The 18,956-nt window shown below is 45.8% G+C and overlaps 4 protein-coding genes across 9 annotated transcripts in view; 3 read left to right on the top strand and 1 right to left on the bottom strand.

Annotated features, from left to right (window-relative positions):
* The window catches only part of slc25a11 (solute carrier family 25 member 11), a 14,580-nt gene extending 8,850 nt beyond the window's left edge, over positions 1-5,730 (bottom strand). Inside the window, exons 1-9 of the mRNA XM_035608087.2 lie at positions 5,504-5,730; positions 3,210-3,362; positions 2,574-2,691; positions 2,399-2,487; positions 2,209-2,299; positions 1,972-2,062; positions 1,775-1,874; positions 1,060-1,111; positions 1-163 (exon numbers count right to left, since the gene is read on the bottom strand). The exon at positions 1-163 is cut by the window's left edge and continues 1,038 nt beyond it. Of these exons, the coding sequence (XP_035463980.1) occupies positions 8-163; positions 1,060-1,111; positions 1,775-1,874; positions 1,972-2,062; positions 2,209-2,299; positions 2,399-2,487; positions 2,574-2,691; positions 3,210-3,362; positions 5,504-5,568 (915 nt within the window). The 5' untranslated portion in view covers positions 5,569-5,730 and the 3' untranslated portion in view covers positions 1-7. The remainder of the gene's footprint in view (positions 164-1,059; positions 1,112-1,774; positions 1,875-1,971; positions 2,063-2,208; positions 2,300-2,398; positions 2,488-2,573; positions 2,692-3,209; positions 3,363-5,503) is intronic.
* Positions 5,731-5,740: 10 nt separating this feature from the next.
* LOC118284966 (motile sperm domain-containing protein 1) lies at positions 5,741-9,485 on the top strand. 6 transcript variants are annotated; one of them, XM_047336290.1, is made up of 6 exons: positions 5,741-5,805; positions 7,824-8,186; positions 8,312-8,387; positions 8,494-8,792; positions 8,960-9,121; positions 9,213-9,485. In XM_047336290.1, exons 2-6 carry the CDS (start codon positions 7,916-7,918, stop codon positions 9,239-9,241), a joined length of 837 nt encoding a protein of 278 aa, XP_047192246.1. In that variant the 5' UTR covers positions 5,741-5,805; positions 7,824-7,915; the 3' UTR covers positions 9,242-9,485. The 6 variants fall into 6 exon arrangements, with proteins under 6 accessions (XP_047192246.1, XP_047192243.1, XP_047192247.1 ...); XM_047336287.1 differs by lacking the exon at positions 5,741-5,805 and adding an exon at positions 7,029-7,105; XM_047336291.1 differs by lacking the exon at positions 5,741-5,805 and adding an exon at positions 7,030-7,105 and having other exon boundaries at positions 8,966-9,121.
* Positions 9,486-10,939: 1,454 nt separating this feature from the next.
* Positions 10,940-18,944, top strand: LOC118289042 (zinc finger protein ZFP2-like). The gene is given in 3 exon segments (XM_047336301.1): positions 10,940-12,124; positions 13,096-13,662; positions 17,986-18,944. Coding segments are annotated over 3 exon segments (1,755 nt in total). The 5' UTR covers positions 10,940-11,611; the 3' UTR covers positions 18,661-18,944.
* On the top strand, positions 15,869-18,077 carry LOC124850832 (glutamic acid-rich protein-like). The gene is made up of 3 exons (XM_047336298.1): positions 15,869-16,368; positions 17,173-17,470; positions 17,941-18,077. The coding sequence occupies exons 1-2, from the start codon at positions 15,955-15,957 to the stop codon at positions 17,437-17,439; spliced, it is 681 nt and encodes a 226-aa protein (XP_047192254.1). The 5' UTR covers positions 15,869-15,954; the 3' UTR covers positions 17,440-17,470; positions 17,941-18,077.
* Positions 18,945-18,956: the final 12 nt, after the last annotated feature.

Here is an 18,956-nt window from a genome sequence, read left to right as displayed (position 1 = left end):
GTGTGTGTTAGCGGTCAAGGACGTGGGTCTTGTAGAGGCGGTTCATCTGCTCCAGGAAGATGAAGGTGAGGACGGTGTGAGGTCCGAGACGAGCGTAGTACGGAGTGAAGCCTTTCCACAGAGAGAAAAACCCTTCTTTACCCACGACTCGCACCAGCACCTCCTGGTGGACGCACACAGAACACACACCACAGATATAATACATCATGAGAAAAAGTAACATTCTGATAAAATTGGCAATATAATAATAATAATAAATTTCATTTATATATATTCTCTTAAATGTAAAATAACAAACACACAAAAGACTCCTTTGAATAAAGTTAATACTTCAAAAATGGATTGAGAAATACATTTTCATCCACGTTTGGTCCTCGACCAAACACTAGATTAGGTCACAGTCAGAAATAAAAAAATATTACTTTGAGAAAATTCAATCCATCAAACCAGAGGCAACGTGTGTGTCTATCCCTTTCAGACGCGAGACCAATAAAGTTTCTGAGAGAAACGTGGATATAAAATCCCTCGGGATTAATACAAAATTTAAAAATATATTCGAATGAACTGGTTGTTTTAGCCACATTCAGTTTCAAATGAAATATAGATCTTGTTTCTATCAGAGGCAGAGAAATAAAGCTTTTATTGAAAACAAAATTAAATTTTAAGAAAATCAAGAATGATGATTAAATTAGTCCTAAAATGGATTACTGTTAAAGAAAATTGTAAAGATATAGATAAATAAATGGAATATGAGATTATCAAGATTTATATTTGAAGAGAATTTTTTTTTATTTTACATGTCACAATTTTTTTTTCTTCTTTGAATTATTCCTGAGTTTGGATATGATGCGTTTCCTTGGGTGTTTACAAAGACGCCACAAAGACTTGGGGTTCGTGTGAAAACACGTGAGGAGATACAAAACCCCTCCAACACGCGTGATCGGTGATCGATAACATGTAAGATGATAACCCAGGTCAAAGGTCAGTTGACACTGTAAAACACGTGGGTCCAGCCACTCGTCTTCACGTTCGCCCTCAGTCAGACTGAGTTCAACTCACCAAACCGTTCTTATACTCCGGCTTCCCGTCGATCATCCTCATGCTCTGAATCCTGGAAAATAAAAAAACCCCACAACAACATAAAATTAAAACAACAGTGCCGCCGGCGGTAACAAGGGAGACAGGAAACAGTCGAGACGATCAAAGAGACGTCTTGTCAAAATCTAAATGTCAAGAGTCGCACAAGTCACTTCCTCTTTCTCTTCTCGGCTGGTCGACCTGTTCACAGATAGACACTCCGTGGTTCTACTACTGCACACACTATTAAAGCTGCTTCACGATAAATATTGTTAACATATGGTTGTGCAGACATTTGTCGTCCCACTGCCAGGCTCCTCGCAGAGCTGCTAGCTTCTGTTAGCGTAGCACAGCATACAACGCAGAAGTAGCATTGCGAAACTGCCGAATTAAGAAACAGTGATCGAGAGAACACAAACACTTGGTCCATATTATTGGTTATTAAATGTTTAATCACATAATTTTGTTTTGTAAACTTGAACTAAAAGGTGATTTCTAATGTGTGTAATTTTGACTTTCGATAATGAGATTTCAAGTTGTACAACAAATAAAAAATATATGGAACCAATGATTTATCTTCCATATTTGCGTCATATATTTATTGTAATAAAACCTGATGTCCGTGTGTTCATCTATCCATCCATTCATTCATTCATCAGGATGCGCTCAACTTCCTCCACCTGGAAAACGGACTCACCTGGTCTTTACTATGTCAACGGGCATGGAGGCTGCCGTGGTAACGAGACCGCTGATCATACTGGCGCAGAAGTGACACAGGATATCGTCCCCGAAATACCCTGAAAACACACACATTCACAATCACATTTCAAACAAAAAACTGAGCCAAAATGTAATGTACTGTGTGTGTGTGTGTGTGTGTGTGTGTGTGCCCACCTGAGTCAAGCAGCGCCTGTTTGGACTGAGAGTAGGACGCCAGCTGAGCTGCGTTCACCACCACTGCTCGAGCCATGGTGGGAATACAACCCTGTTGCATAAACACACAACAGCAACACACACATATACTGTAACTCAGTGTCGAGGAAATCAATACACATACACACGCATACGAGGAGATTTCTCCATTTACAGTTGGATAAAGTGAGATTTCAATAAAATGCTGCAGCTTCTCACCCTCCACAGTGTCGTAACTCCTTCTTCTTTGGTGATCCGAGCCAGAGCGTTAAACACGTTGCTGTAACCTCTCCTCTGGTCTACAGGAAGACTGCACACACAGACACAGTCACACACACAGTTAATTTATGAAATAAACATTTCAGTAGTAAATCATGTCAATGATCTATCGCGTCCCAAACCGCCTCACCGTCCATCAGCCGTCATCCTAATCAGAGCGACCTCTGCCGGTGTCCCCACGAACGCTCCTGTGGCGCCGGCCGTCATACCGATCAGAGCCTGCAGTGGGGAAGGAAGCACCGTGTCACTGCACGCCGTATTCATGAGGTGTTTATATCACATCTCTGATTTTCCACTGATTCTACCTTGAGCAGGAAGTTGGGCGGTCGCCCGTCCGCCCCGGTCATCTTCTCAAACAGGATGGTGTAGATTCCCAGACGAGTCGTCGTGTAGGTCGCCTGGCGCAACAGGCCCGCCGACAGGCTGACACACACACACACACACACACACACACACACACACACACACACACACACACACACACACACACACACACACACACACACACACACACACACACACACACACACACACACACACACACACACACACACACACACACACACACACACACACACACACACACACACACACACACACACACACACAAGGTCATTTCAAATGAATACAGTCTCATCTATTACAGGTACAATGTCAACACTGATGTCTTTCACTGTACTCGTGCCAATAAAGATATTTCAAATCTGTCTCAGAGAAGTACACACGCAAACAGGAAGTGATACATGAAGTGATGGATGAAGTGATAAGTGATAAGACAGATGAAGTGATAGATGGACTGATAGACAGAGTGATGGATGACTTGATAGATAGATGAGTGATAGAGAAGTGACAGACAAAGTGACTGATGGAGTGATGGATAGAAGTAGTGATAAATGGACAGATAGACGGAGTGATACATGGAGTGATGGACGGAGTGATACCCGGTGTAGATGCCTCCGACGCCCTCGTTCTTCAGGATGGACACTAGAGCGTGGAAACTGGTTTTGTACTCCCGCGCCTTCGTCCCCTGACCACTGAGCTGCATCCTGTTCTTCACCAGGTCCAACGGCTGCACGAACACCGTCGCCCCCATCCTGTACAGACAGACAGACAGGTGGTGAGAGAGTCAGACAGGTGGAGAGACAGACAGAGAGGTCCGTGTCAAGTAATTGTTTTATGATTTATCATGCACTTTAACTGATTGTTGATCAACTAGAACTGTTATCATGATAACAGTCATTGTATCTGAACAGTTTGTCCTCAAACTGTTTATCAGGAGGTGAAAGTTCAGCCTGAACACCAACACCCCCCCCTTCCTCCCTCACACACTGGTTTTCTTGTGTTAATAACACGTGTGTGTCTGAATCTGAATAATCATAATACACATAATCACATGGTTTTATGGACCAATGATTTGTGTTAAAGAAAGTGAGAGAGTGATCACCTGTGTTCAACCTTCTCAACCTGTCACGCGACTGTGTTTAGGAATTTTCGTCTATCCTCCCCTGAGAAACTGTTAAAACGAGTCTTCTCAGGCACCAAGCAAGATCATCTCATCTATGGCATGCCAAAACAATCATTGAGCAGCTGATGTCTTGATCGAGGTGTCATAGTCGCGGGAGATGACGACATTACTCTAAACTAAATACACTACAGAGACCGGGGTTGGGCAGACTGTCTTGTGACGCCGAACACTGTGAACCTGTTGATCTGTGTAGCGAACCGGAATTCTGCTCAATATTGAGCTATTATAATAAATATTTCTGCTTAAGACATCCACGGTTTCCGTCTCCCTGAATCAGCATCCACTCCATCAATTATTCTCTATTTTAGCTGAGTCTGGCGAACAGGACTCTATCTCACTCCATTTCGGACTGCATGTGTCAGAAGACGACGACAGAGCAGTGACATCATCACTGCAAACAGTTTCATTTAAATCCAGGCTTGCTTCAGAGGATTCCAGGACTTCCCAGGGCTTCTCCAGGAACCAGTCACACATTAGCAGAGAAGCAGATGTCCCCCGCCCCTACACAATCCAGGACACATCAACCTCCCTGTGCGCGCTGTGGGGGGCGTGCTTGAGTGAGACGTGCGCGCTCTTGAGATGTTTTCAAGTTGAGGGGCGGGGTCGTGACATTTAGAGAACAGAAGTGCAGCTGCTGTGACGGACAGACGGAGGGAACTGTCTCTTTTCTTACAGCGTACACACTTTAAAAATAACTTTATTAAATATGTATATGTACATTTGAAGATTATTAACTTCTTTCTGGGTTTCTGAGCAGAAATATAATCTGACATTTCCTCCAGTCCGGTGAGGTCCGTATCATCTGTAACTTACACGATGAGGTGCTCGGTCATATTCGTACTCTTCTACGACTTTAGTCGTTTGAGGTCGGGCATGGCGCGTCGCCACGTTAAATGTCGCTGCTGCAACGAATTGTGGGGCGTCTGTTTCTCCTAATAGGCAGGTCCAGTGCACCCTTATGCTAAAGGAGATAGGAAAGGAAGCATTGAAGCACCCTTCCTAAGGCATTTACAGAATTCCCACAGCTCTTATCATGGCCGCTGATGAAATAGTTTCCGGGTCACTGGACTCAATTAGGAACATTCCTAAGAAAAAATTGGAGGACTCACATCAGACAAGTTCCATTCAGAAAACTTGCTTTTCACATGAAAACACAGTGACACGTTACAGTGTGTGTGTGTGTGTGTGTGTGTGTATGTGTGTAAATGAGAGAATATGTGTGTGTGTGTGTGTGTGTGAGAGAGAGCGAGAGAGAGAGAGAGAGTGTGTGAGTGAGTGAGTGAGTGAGTGAGTGTCTGCTTACACACACAGTTGTGTTACCTTCTCTAAAAACCTCATGAATGACCTCGTGACAGCTCTTCTGTGCTAACAGTTAGCATGCTACAGGCTGCCTGCACTTAACCCGCGACTGACCCGGTTTAGAGCGGTTGAGTCAATAGTGGGACGGACGTCGCTCGATGTAAACCGACGGGGGCCGGAGAGGGACACATTTCGCCATAACACCGTCACAGAGAATTAGCATTAGCAGCTAACAAGAAACTCGTTACGGTCCATGGTGATTGCATACACACTGCGGAACGAGTTATGAATTAAAGGCGGGTTTCAGGGGGGTTCCGGCGGGTTAACGCCGCAGTGTGTGAGCTCCTCTGTTAGCAGCCGCACCGCTGACATTAGCGCGTTAGCATGACAGCTAGCAGCTGCAGCACCTACCCGGCTAAGCCTCCGAACAGGAACTTGATGGCCTTCGGGGAGGTCTTGGGCTTTGCGTCCGTCATGTTTGCTCCAGGTCCTCAGAGTCCCCGGTATGATTCTCGCTGCCTCTGTTCCTCTGGGCCGGACGCTCCACCTGCTCTCTCACCGGTACAGCAGCAGCCGGGGCAAGGTGACTCTGAGCAGCGGGCGCGTCCGGACACACGAAGTCCAGCGAACCAATCACGAGACGAGGAGGACGAGCAGCACGAATATCAACGAACACGGACGAAAGCTGTGAGGCCTTCAGGGTCCCCTCCGCGGTTCGTACATGTATCTGACATCTGTCTCATGCAGTGAGCTTTTTCATTCAGACTTTATACAGATGTAAAATTCAATTAAAAAAAAATATTAACGTTAATGTACATGTAATAGCATGGGCTGGATGAATACAGTGCAGTTTTGTTCAGCTTATTGCCGGGTGGCTGGCGTTAATGTGTGGGATCAAAGGTATCGATCTATCACGACCGAAGGAGGCGTGAAACTATGGAATACGAACGGCCTTGTCTCCCACTACATTTTGGAGTTTAACAATCCAACACCGGCTACAGATTAAAAAGAGATGATGGAAGACCAACCAAATAAATATGAATCAGACGGCAAATGACATTTGACAAACGCATTTCCTACTACCACTGTAACCTGGGTAAAGTGTTTATATATCCAACAGCACCTGAAAGCACCTGCAGTCAACCCAAATTAATTCAAAGAGACGATAATATGTTAGTTATTTGTATCCAATCTATCAAATCTTTTTTTACAATAAATACAAATTTCACGATATTTACCCTTGAAAATTTACATATTAGTATAACATTTTGACATATTATATAAGTATAATAAAAAAAATTAATACAATTTAAAATGTACATGAAATCAAGATGATGTCATTAAAATAATCCTCTCTGGTTGTATAAATGTGTCAATATATAATATATGTATTTATATTTAAAATTGATAGAAGTAACTTAGTAGAATAATAAATACAAATACATGGCGACCCAATCAAGAGATTAAAATACATAACTATATATAAACGATTAATTTCTAAATAAAAGTGTATGAGAGTGTGAATTACGAATAAACAATTAATATAAAAGTTGAAATTCAGGGAGATAAAGATTTTTTTTTAAATGTCCAACACAAACCTACAATGTGTTTTGTGTGTTGATTGATTAAATGAGATTAAGATATTTTATCAGTACTCATACAGTAATTATTGTAAATATTCAATGTCGCTGTAAATCAGTTAAATATAATTAAGTTTATTTAAAAGAAAAACGTGTTCCACTGATTTTCCTGGATTAAATCAAAACAATTAAAATGAATTATGAAGATATATTTATCATGATAATATACATATTTAATTACAGATGGATTTAACTGAATTAAATCGTATTCATTAAACACAGCGTCGAAACACTAGAGTGACTGACGCGGCTCTAACCCAATAGAACCCCGCTGTTTTTTAAAGTTCCGTTCAAGCTCATTGGTTGAAAGCTCCGCAGTGGGCGGGGAGCTCTGATGTGCAACAGCTTGCTGCGGAAGTGGGATCCGGCGGCTGTGAGTAGACACGAACCGTTCGTTTCTACCGGGGTCACCGGTGCGCGGACTCGGTCTGAGGACGGAGGTCCCCCGGTGTGGGGGGGGGTCACCATCTGCCGGTCGTGCGTTGTCGTTTTTATGCGGTATTTATCCGGTTATTTGTTGGCTCGGTGTGACGGAGCAGCTAGCATTAGCTAACGTCACTTCAGAGAGTTCGACAACTAAAGTCCAGTTAGATATAAAGCAGAATGTTACAGGATGAGTTAGGATAGAATACGTCACCACATGACACTTTATGAAGATGGAATAAAAGGAAATTAAAAAGAGTGAATTATGTCCATTATTGAGTCACCTGCATTTTTAATGTATTCATTCAAATTCAAACCATAAATGATCGATTTGATTTCACCGTCTCCACATTCCGATCAATACATTGACATAATTTTTACTTTCATTTTATTTTCTTCCTGTGAGCCCGTTAAGATTAGAATAATCCAATGAGCAAAGGATAATAATACAACCCAGGATATGTGATATGAAGACAAATCATTATAGACTCGATAGAAGGAAATTAAAATAAAGAGCCTCACATGATCTACGGGTTATTTGCCATTATTGATTGATTTGATGAAAGATTTTCACTTTATATAATTGTTTTGTCTCCAAACAGTCTCTGAGAGAAACTGTAAATGTTAGCGTTTTGTAATTATTTTTAAATTTTTTTTGATCATTGCAGGAGGCGGCGATGCTGTGACATCACACTTCAAATGCGTCCAATGACAGCGCTTGGATTATGTCCAGGTGCGGGGCATCACACAGGACAGACCAATGAGGGGGAGGAGGGACGGCCATGATGGACAGGACGGGGCTCGGCCGGAGATGATGGAGCAGGAGGGGAGAAGGAGAGGGGACAGGGGCCAGGCGGTGGAGGTGGTGGGACAGGAGGAGAGGGAGGAGACGGGCGGTGAGACGGGTTGGGTGTCCCCGCTGCCTGTCTTCCTGTTTCCCACTGAGCTGCTGTTTTATTCTGCACAGAGGAACTTGCACAGGAGAGTTTTAACCCTGTACAACCCCAACAGATTCAGGATCAGCTTCAAGAGTCAGTACCTGTCTGTCTGTCTGTATCTGCGTATGTAAGATGTGGACACACTGCCCCCTGCTGGCTCTGCATGAGATAACCTCTCTCTCTCTCTCTCTCTCTCTCTCTCTCTCTCTCTCTCTCAGTGCTGTGTACTGCTCCCTCGCTCTACCGAGTGGTGGAGGCAGAGGGCAGCGTCCGAGCGTCGTCCTGCGTTGACCTGTACGTTTCTCATCAAACTGTGATTCAGATCAAAACGGATGTTGTTGACCAGCGGGGCAACAGAACTGTAAACCGGCGACCCGTCATCACTCTCTCTGCCTTTCAGGGTGGTGCGTCACCAGGACGTCTCCCCCCGTAACTGGGGCCGTAGAGACCGGTTCCGCCTGGAGGTCAGAGGAGGGGGCCGAGTGGGAGTACGGGAGATATGGGCCGAGCTGAAGGGAAGAGAGGAGGAGGAGGAGGAGGGAGGAGGAAGAGGACAGGAGAACGAGGACGGGAAGAGGAGGAAGACTAAACAAGGAGTAGGTGGAGGAGGACGCCAGCAGAGGGCGCTTTCTGCTCTGACTCCTCTGTCTCCTCTACTGGTGCCCACTCAGAGTCGCCTGCAGCTGCCCACCTGCACAGGTGAGACTCCACCCATCCACAGGGAGGAGAGGAGGGAGAAAACAAGGAAGGAGAGGAGGAGGGAGGTGTGTCTGTGTCTGAAGCTCTTACAGGACGGAACTTCTTCATTGGTTGTACTCAAGTGTGTGTGTGTGTGTGTGTGTGTGTGTGTGTGTGTGTGTGTGTGTGTGTAGCTGTGCGCAGTGTGTCTCAGTGGGTGGTGTGTGTGATGATCGCAGTTCTGTGTGTCACAGTGTTGATGCTCCCCCTCCACACTGAGAGCAGCTCGGTGGTTCCACGCTGCCTGCACGTCTCCACCAATCAGAAGCTGGCCTGTGCCTACACACTGGGTACCACACACACACGCACACACAAACACATACAAACACACACATATGTACGCAGCAACAAGGAGATAAGAAAACACTGTGTCTGCCTCAGGTCTTCTCACCGCGGTGTTTCTACGGTAACCAGTGACGCAACGATGCTGTTTGCTGCTTCCTGCACATCACCATAGCAACCACGGACCTGCTTAACCGCACCTGACCGTTGACCTCCACAGCGATACAAACAGTGTCCTTGATGATGTCATCGTGTCAATGTAGCCTGGTGTTCTACAAAAACTTTATTTAAACATGGAAACAGTCGGTGTGAATCCGATTCAGTCTAATTCAATCTGATTAAAGTGTTTATGTGAACAGCAACGAAACAGAACGCAGAGGTTTGTATGTTTTAGTGAAAAGAAGCGGGGCTACACAGCAGCGGCTGGGTTGGGTTGAGACATAGGCGGGGCTCATTTATATTCAGAGATGGTTTAATACACTGTGATCTTCAGTGACACAAACGTCATCATTTCACATTAACAACAATGACATCATACTCGGCAGCCAATCTCTTCTTGGCATGGTTTGTTGTGGGCGTTGCCTTGGAGATGGACTGGCTTCTTCCTGCAGACAGAGCAGTGAAAGGATCAAAAGACATAAATATTAATATTTGTAAATAATTAATATATCAAATTCCATCACTTTAAAGCATTTTTTTCTTCATTTAATAACAAAAGGTGACTAAAAACACATTCCAATTAAATATTGCACAAGCCACACCCACTTTGAGCGGTCCAATTAAACTGAAGGATTTGATTTAAAAGCCGTGCCGCAGGTGAGACGTGTCACCTAAGACCTAAGGGTCTGAGTCGTCGATATAAAGACACCAGCAGGACGGTGGCGATGCAGTATGGGCAGAACGCCACCAGGTGGCAGACAAGTCTGAACACCAACTGCCGGGGGGCTGACCCTGAGGCAGGGGGCGGGCCTAGGTGAGTGGGCGGCGCTGTGGCTGTAGGCTTACCTGCAAAAAGGAGTAAATTCGATCAATACCTAAACCTGAAATTCCCGCGGTGCGATGTCGCTCCCTGGTGTCTCTGACTGGTCACACCTGGGAGGAAACTGCACATTTACAGAGGAAACAGCTCGACTTTAGTCTCTTCAGTGTTTCAGCTGAGCTCTGACAAAGCAGCGATCGCTGAACTTTATTCAAACCGTTTTGACTTTGGGAATAAATACAACCTCAAATTTAGACCGATCGCCATCTTACAGTCTGATCACAAACATGTTCAATTTGACATTTTGACATTTTAACTCCTTCACGTACAAATGTACAAATAAAATGCTAATAGATCAATAAATCATATAGGAGACGTCCTGCGTCTGAGAAAACACTTTTACAATTTACAACACTGGCGTGTTAATAAAGTTTGACTGACAGAGAAGCAACTGAAGAGACATCTGCTCCATCGTAGAGTTCACAGACATAAGATTGCACTCTTTCTCTCTCTCACACACACACACACACTCTCTCTTTCCTATTTGTAGGTGAGACAAGCATTGATGAAGTTTTCTTACCAGCAGACAGCTGGGGTCTAAGGGTTTGGGGTCTGTGAATCTGGGGTCTAAGGGTTTGGGGTCTGTGAATCTGGGGTCTAAGGGTTTGGGGTCTGTGAATCTGGGGTCTAAGGGTTTGGGGTCTGTGAATCTGGGGTCTAAGGGTTTGGGGTCTGTGAATCTGGGGTCTAAGGGTTTGGGGTCTGTGAATCTGGGGTCTAAGGGTTTGGGGTCTGTGAATCTGGGGTCTGAGGGTTTGGGGTCTATGAATGTGAAGGTCTAAGGGTCTGGGGTCAGTGAGTCTATGGGTCTGGGGTCTATGGATGTGAAGGTCTAAGGGTCTGGGGTCAGTGAGTCTAAGGGTCTGGGGTCTGTGGATGTGAAGGTCTAAGGGTCTGGGGTCTCAGGGCTCTGAGCAGCACTGGATAATCTGGTCTAATCTGATGAAGGTGACACAGGAAGTGATGGGCGTCCGCTTAATCTGGAACAGAGGTGTTTCACTATGATGCGTTCACAGGTCTGTTTCCTGCCATGGTAAATCTAAGCTCTGCGTTCAACTGCCAAATCACGTTTACCACATGTTATCATGTTCTGCTTTACTGTCCTTAATATGACACAGAGAGAAGGATCTGATACTGAACCCTGAAAAGTTCACGTACAGCACGCCGTGTTTTACCAAGAACTTCTGGAGACGGATGTTTATTTATTTTAGTTTCAATATCTCAAGAAAACAAAACCGATGGAGAGAGTCAGAAATTTCATTTATCTATTAATACCATCAATTGTTATTTTTATTCTTTACCACTTGGTGGCGGTAATGCCCCATTACGTTGTTTGCCAACGGCCAACAAAACTCCGAGAAGAAGAAGAAAAAGAAAAAGAAGAAGAAGAAAAAGAAGAAGAAGAAGAAGCAGAAGAAGAAGCACAAGACGTGGCGAGTCCAACACGCAGAGAGGAGACATGATGGACCGGGACCAGAGCAAGACCCGGATCAAAGAGGAGAATCAGGACCCGGATTTCATGGACCAGGTCCGAATCAAAGAGGAGAACCAGGACCCAGATTTTATCCATCAGACCGGGATTAAAGAGGAGGACCAGGACCCGGATTTGATGGACCAGATCCAAATCAAAGAGGAGAACCAGGACCAGGATTTGAACGACCAGATCCAAATGAAAGAGGAGAACCAGGACCAGGATTTGATCCAAGAGACCGGGATTAAAGAGGAGAGCCAGGACCCGGATTCCATGGAGCAGATCCAAATCAAGGAGGAGAACCAGGACCTGGATTTCACCGAGCAGACCGGGATTAAAGAGGAGAGCCAGGACCCGTACTTCACCGATCAGGACCACTTCAACATCGTGATCAAGGAGGAGGACCAGGACCCGGAGTTCACCGAGCAGCCCGGGCTGGAGGAGGAGAACCAGGACCCGGAGCAGCGGAGCACCGAGCCCGCGGGTCCCACGGGTCTGCAGGTCAGTGTGCAGAGTTTTCTTTGTATATATGAATACATTTTAATCTGTCAATGATTCCTACGATGTCGTTATCAAACCTTTATGACATAATAATATGTTTTTGTTAGTTGTTTATTATGAATAACTCTGAATTAAAATAGAAAACACAAATAAAACCAAATGTGTATAGCTGAGATATTAGGGGAATAAACATTATTTATTTTTTACATAACACGTAAACATAAATGTGAAACATAAATAATTGTGTGCCTGATGCCAATGCTGAAGTGCCTGAAGCCTGTGTTCTCTGACGTGACCAGCAGAGGGCGACTCCCCAGTTGTTTCTATAGCAGTCAATGAGAAAATGAGTTAGTCGAATACACTATTAAAGCACCGTATTGTTGATAAATTGTGATGGACGGCACAATATATCTGGAGATTATTGTGAATAAGAAGAATATTAATGGTTAGAGCTGCAATAGTTAATCAGTTAATCGATTAGCAGTCAACTACCAGATTAATCGGCAGCTATTTTGAGTGGTTTTTATGAGAAAAAAAAAGGCAAAATTCTCTGATTTCAGCTTCTTAAATGTGATTATTTTCTTGTTTCTTTGCTCCTCTGCGACAGTGAAGAAAATATATTTTGGGGTGTGGACAAAACATAACATCATCTTAGAGGTTTGGGAAACACAATCAACATTTTTCACCATTTTATGACATTTTACGGACCAAACAACTAATCGATTAGCGGGAAATTTTGTAGTCACCGAGAAACGGACTCAATGTTCTCTCATCAACAAGAACAACGAGAAAGAAAGAAAGTAAAAAACATTAAACGGGAAGAAACACTGAACGGGATCCAACTCATGGGGGAGGGAGGGAGTAGCCATCTGCCCCGACCAGCTGGGTGGGGGGGAGATGAGGAGAGAGTGAACATGTCGTACATATATGATGTCAGATAACTCTTTCTTTCTCTCTTCCTGTTGCTATAGACACGGCGACGCGTCGAGAGTCATCAGGCCGCTCACGCCAAAGAGCGGAAGTACAGCTGCGAAGAGTGCGGCAACGGCTTCATCACCGCGCACCACCTGAAAATCCACCAGCGCGTCCACACGGGGGAGAAACCGTACAGCTGCGACCAGTGCGGGAAGGCGTTCACCGACTCGTTCCGGTTGAAGACCCACCAGCGCGTTCACACCGGCGAGCGGCCGTACAGCTGCGACCAGTGCGGCGCCGCGTTCAGCCGGTCGTGCTACCTGCAGATCCACCAGCGCATCCACACGGGGGAGAAACCGTACAGCTGCGACCAGTGCGGGAAGGCGTTTGCGACCTCCAGCAAGCTGACGGTCCACCGGCGGATCCACACCGGGGAGAGGCCGTACGGCTGCGAGCTGTGCGGGAAGGCGTTTGCGATACCGAGCAGTTTGAAGAGTCACCAGCGCATTCACACGGGGGAGAAACCGTACATCTGCGGCGAGTGCGGCAAAGGTTTCAGCCGGTCCAGCGTCCTGAAGATCCACCAACGTGCCCACAACACTTAGAGAGATCTCCTGTCCCGAGTGTGTCCCGCCTCCTGGAGATTTAATAATCTCTATGACAATATTTCACTGAATATTGTGTAACTTTGCTCAGAGCGATGTATTAATGTGTTCAGATGGCTCCAGTGTGTCACGGTTCCCGTCTTCCCCCTCTTGGATGAAAGCTCTGGGGGACGTGAATGAAGCCGAGGCTCATCCTCGTCACTCGACTGTTCGCGTCACCAGAATAAGCCGCGTTCGCGTTGAATTTTCCAGCGCTGCGGGATACTGGAAATGGAATCAGCGGTGCGCCACCATAAAGTATCCCCTGTCGGGTACTCAGTTGGCTGCGGTTTGCAACTTCACCACCGGATGCCGCCAGAAAATTACAAAAATGACACTGGGGCTTTAAGGGGTCGGTGAGTGATGTTCACAAACTGCACACGTGTCGTGCGGTCCACCCCCATTTTTGTTTTACCGTGAGGAACTTATCGTCTGATGACTCTCTGTGAAATTTCTTTGACTTCGGACTGAATCGTTCACGTTAAATATCGCCGCCGCAATGAATTCTGGGGGGGGGGGGGGCGTCTGTTCCTACTTTCCTTCCTCGTTGGAAGCTCCGGTGTACCCTATGCTAAAGGAGATAGGAAAGGAAGCACTGAAGCTCCTTTCCTTAGCACTTAAAGAATCCGAACAGCTCTTATCATGGCCGCCGGTGAAATACTTCCGGGGTCATTTCACTCGGTTTGGAACCTTCTTTTGCACAATGTACTCTTCGACCACAGGACAGGTTAGATCAGAACTCACTGCTGCAGGACGTCCTGTCACATGGTTCCTTCTCGCGCTCCATCATCGCTCCTGTGCCTGAAACGCAACTAACCTTTTTAATTTATTTTCTTTGTACTGTACGTATCAAGTAAAAAGCCTGAAATATATTTTTGTTGTGGTTGCTTCAATGTCTCCAGAACATTTAGATGCAAAACATGCGTCAGAGGAGATATGTTTTCAGCTTGTTCCGTCTTTGTTGTGATTCTATCACGTCGGATGGGGTCGGTGGCCGAACCACACCACAGGGGGGCGCTGCCCTTTACTTGTTCCCATAGACTGTATATAAGATATATATATACAATATAAATATATAAAATAAAGAAATAATTCCCAAATGGGAAGGTGCAAAATAGAAACGTCATCGATTCACGTGTTCTGAGCGCGTTTCCTGTGTAATGGATGTGAGTTCAGACCAGATTTGGAGATTGAATAAAATATTTTCCGTCGCAGTGTTTGAAACTATCAGTTGAATAATCTTCTGTCCTTAAATGTTTCCAACTTTTTCCAAGTATCTGCTTGTTGCGTCAACAGGGAGAAACCGGTTGTGAATAATCAGGAAGGTTCTGGATGACAGTCGTTGGCTCGGGCGGAGTGAGTGATCCTCACTGTGGGGGTGCAAGTGCTCTGTGTGTGTGTGTTTGGGGGGGGGGGTTAATAGTCAGACACACAGTGTCACAGGAATAAACAGGACGACAATTAATTTGCACTGAAACGAAGAGGAAAGCGAGGGAATCCAGGCAGGTTTGTTCAGATTACACATTAATTTGTGTCCCTCAACTACGTCAGGTACGTGTGTCTATAAATCGTGTTTCGATTAAGAGTCAGAAGATAAATCTGAAGGATAAAGAGATAAAAAGCAACAATTAAACATTGAGTTTTTAAGGGACGACGTGTAAATAATTAAGTAAGGGTCAAATCCATCACATCCTCTGCGGAGAGAGATTAAAACAGCAGGTAACGATGTAACATGAATTTTAATTTAATTTAATTTGCTATATCCTTCCCGTTAGTCACTGGCTTTTTAATTCAATTTAATCTTTATTAATTTAATTTAATTTAATTTGCTTTATCCTCCCAGTTAATCACTTGTTTTTTTCATTTAATTGAATTTAATTTAATTTGCTTCATCCTTCCCCTTATTTTTCTATTTACTATATAAAATTTTGTACCAAATCAGCAAAGTAAAATCCCTCGAGAGTGAGAATCCTCGGGGCAATGATGAGCAACAATTCTGATTCTGATTCTAACAATAAAAAATCCTTAATAACAACCTGTGAAGCCCTCAGCCAATCATAGCACGGTACTGTCATCACACATGAAAGTTCCAACATTTCTACCCAGCATGCATCACGTTACGTCAGTTTCACTGTACTCCGGAGAAGGTTGGTCCTTAGCGACAGTAACTACGGGGGGGCGGGGCTTAGCGAACCCTCAGTTCCCTTTTAAAGGATCGCGAGAACACACGAGTGGCGGCAACAACAACAACAACAACAACAGAGAGACATCATGGACATGGACATGGACCAGGACCAGGACCGGATCAAGGAGGAGAACCTGGACCCGGACCCAAGCGATCAGGACTACTTCAAGATCGTGATCAAGGAGGAGAACCAGGAAGTCGATCACACCGGCATCAAAGAGGAGGACCAGGCCCCGGAGTTCAGCCATCAGGCCGGGATCAAAGAGGAGGACCAGGCCCAGGATCTCACCCAGCAGACCCGGATCAAAGAGGAGGACCAGGCCCCGGATCTCACCGACCAGACCGGGATTCGGGAGGAGGACCCGGATCTCACCGACCAGACCGGGATCCGGGAGGAGGACCAGGACCCGGATCTCACCGACCAGACCGAGGACGAGGAAGAGAACCGGGACCCGGAGCAGCGGAGCAGCGTTGTCCCCGGTGGTCCCGCAGCTCGAAAGGTCAGTGATTTTTAGAACACGAGTCTTTGTTCAGATGTAAATATATGAAATATTTTCATTTTAATGTGGAGCAGAAGTCTGTAAAACACTGAACTAAAGTCATAATGAGGCACATTATTAAACGTGTCTGAGCTGATGAATATGGTTATGATCAAGCTGCTCACTTTATAGTCTCTTTTTTTCCTTTTCTTTATTTAAACATTCTAATGAAACAATCAACGAAGGCACAAGTCATGTTCAAGGATATAGAAGATATCAGGCAAATTTGAAAAATTACAAGACCGGCAATAGAACCTAAAATAAATAAAAAGAAGAGAGAGGAAAAAGAAAAGAACAACAACATCCACGTGGTCAATCAGGAAATCAAGGAACAGAGAGATTCCTAAAGATAAAGAGGCTTTTAAAGCTATAGTGAACTTTTTTGTACGTTTCTGGCGACCTCTGGTGGTCAAGTCGCAAACTGCAACCAACTGAGCACCCGACACGAAAAAACATCTGTTCTTTGTGCTTTAGAGGAGATTTTAAAACATTGCAATATATTTTTGTTATATCGCGATACACAACATATATCGCGATAAAACAAAAAAGATATTGCGAATATTATTTAGAGGCCATATCCCCCAGCCCTACAACAAATATATATATGGGCGGTTTTTCAGAAGCGACACTGAATTCTAATCTAAATCACATGTTAATAATAAGAAATCTATACCAAAATAAGATTTGAAGACGGAAAATGGAAAATAAAAAAGCAAGAACCTCCACCCCTGTTTTCTAATGACATTTTTTTTGTAACCATTGTAGCGTTTAAGCGCCAGGGGCGCGAAGCGCAAGACGAGGTGCGGCGGCGACGACATAGAGTGGCAGAAGCTCGACATCTTGAAGCAAATGGCGGCTAGCGTCGAGGCGGCGGACCGGTTCCCCGACGACTTTGCGATTTTCGGCAACGAGGTCGCGATGGAGTTGCGGCTGTTAGAAGACCCGTCGAACGTCACCAGGCTCAAACGGGAGATCCTGAACTTGATATACGACGCGCAGGACGCCGAGAGGCGCGAGGCCGGGTTCGGGTGACGTCACCATCGCCCCCGGGTGGCAGCCTAAGGTAAAACAAACTAAACGTGTCAGCTCCGTTTAAATTTGTGAAACACAGACAAAACAAACTCTTGACTGACTTCAAATATATACGTTAGGCTAAGGAACTTCAAACCAGGCGGTGCCACGTATCAATCCGGGGAAATATACTTTGTTCTTCTATCACTCTAATTCTAATTTTCTTTTTCTTCCTCCTGTCCATGCATCGTCTCCCTTTTTCCCCAACTCAGTCCGACGCCATCTCACATCGAAAGACACAGTGTGTCATTCGTCACAGAGTTTTTACTAAACTGCAACGAGATTCCTTTTGAGATTATTTCCCATCATGCTCCTGGTGGAAGTTTTACATGAAGAGAAATTGTTGAACAATGGAGAAGAAACAGCAGCTTTTAGCCACATGTGCCCTGGTGAGTGCACTGGTTTGAACAGCAAACATCTAACCCTCTCTCGCTCCATCTCTCTCTCATTCCGTTGCTATAGAAACAGAGATGCGCAGATAAACAGCGGGGCGCTCGTGACGGAGAGGAGAACCCCCACAGCTGCCACAAGTGCCACCAGACGTTTACGACCGCGAGCAATTTGAGGATCCACCAGCACGTTCACACCGGAGAGAAGCGCTACGGCTGCGGCGAGTGCGGGAAGAGGTTCGCGACCTCCAGCAGCCTGCAGATCCACCAGCGCGTCCACACCGGCGACAAGCCGCACGTCTGCGACCAGTGCGGGAAGGGTTTCTCCCGGGCGTACCACCTGAAAAGACACCAGCACATTCACACGGGGGCGAAGCCGCACGCCTGCGAGCAGTGCGGGAAGGCGTTCGTCGAGCTCGCCTACCTGCGGGAGCATCAGCTCGTCCACACCGGCGAGCGGGCGTTTGGCTGCGAGCAGTGCGGCGCGGCGTTCGGCACGTCGCGCTACCTGAACCTTCACCTGCGCCTCCACGCCGGGCAGAAGCCGTACGCCTGCGACGTGTGCGAGAAGGCGTTCGCCCACCTGAGCAGCCTGACGACCCACCGGCGCGTTCACACGGGAGACAAGCCGTACGGCTGCGACGAGTGCGGCGTCTTCTTCGCGCGACTGGGGAATCTGAAGAGCCACCGGCGACGCCACGCCCGCGGGGAACGACACCGCTGTGACCGGTGCGACGAGGTCTTCAGGAGCCAGCGCAAACTGCAGATCCACCAGCGAGGTCACGCAGACTAACGCGAGGGGAACGTCCGTCAGTCACGAGCGTTGCTGCCGTGGTCCCAACTTTATCTACAGTCTGTGCTTCAAACAGAGACAAAATCAAACTGTTTCCAACACCAGACACGGTTCAACAGATCGAATCCTTCGTCGACTCTGGACGTTTTTCCCGCCGTCTGAGCCGAAATGAGATTTTTTTTTAAAATTTAACTGCTGGTGCTTTCATTTTTGGAGGAAGTAAAACTTTTATGACTTTTATTTTGTCGGTTTTTATGTGTCCTCAATAAATCTGTGAAAACGAACAGTCCCAGTTC

Source organism: Scophthalmus maximus, chromosome 12, assembly GCF_022379125.1.
Source record: "Scophthalmus maximus strain ysfricsl-2021 chromosome 12, ASM2237912v1, whole genome shotgun sequence".
Lineage (NCBI taxonomy): Eukaryota > Metazoa > Chordata > Actinopteri > Pleuronectiformes > Scophthalmidae > Scophthalmus > Scophthalmus maximus.
This window is presented reverse-complemented; position numbering and strand designations above follow the sequence as displayed.

Bases quoted from the DNA above. Each gene is read 5' to 3' on its own strand.
- LOC124850832 (XM_047336298.1), top strand. From the start codon at position 15,955: ATGGACATGGACATGGACCAGGACCAGGACCGGATCAAGGAGGAGAAC. The intron at 16,369-17,172 runs GTCAGTGATTTT...TAACCATTGTAG, and splicing joins GTGGTCCCGCAGCTCGAAAG to CGTTTAAGCGCCAGGGGCGC.
- LOC118284966 (XM_047336290.1), top strand. From the start codon at position 7,916: ATGAGGGGGAGGAGGGACGGCCATGATGGACAGGACGGGGCTCGGCCG. The intron at 8,388-8,493 runs GTACGTTTCTCA...TCTGCCTTTCAG, and splicing joins GCGTCGTCCTGCGTTGACCT to GGTGGTGCGTCACCAGGACG. The intron at 8,793-8,959 runs GTGAGACTCCAC...GTGTGTGTGTGT, and splicing joins GCAGCTGCCCACCTGCACAG to GTGTAGCTGTGCGCAGTGTG.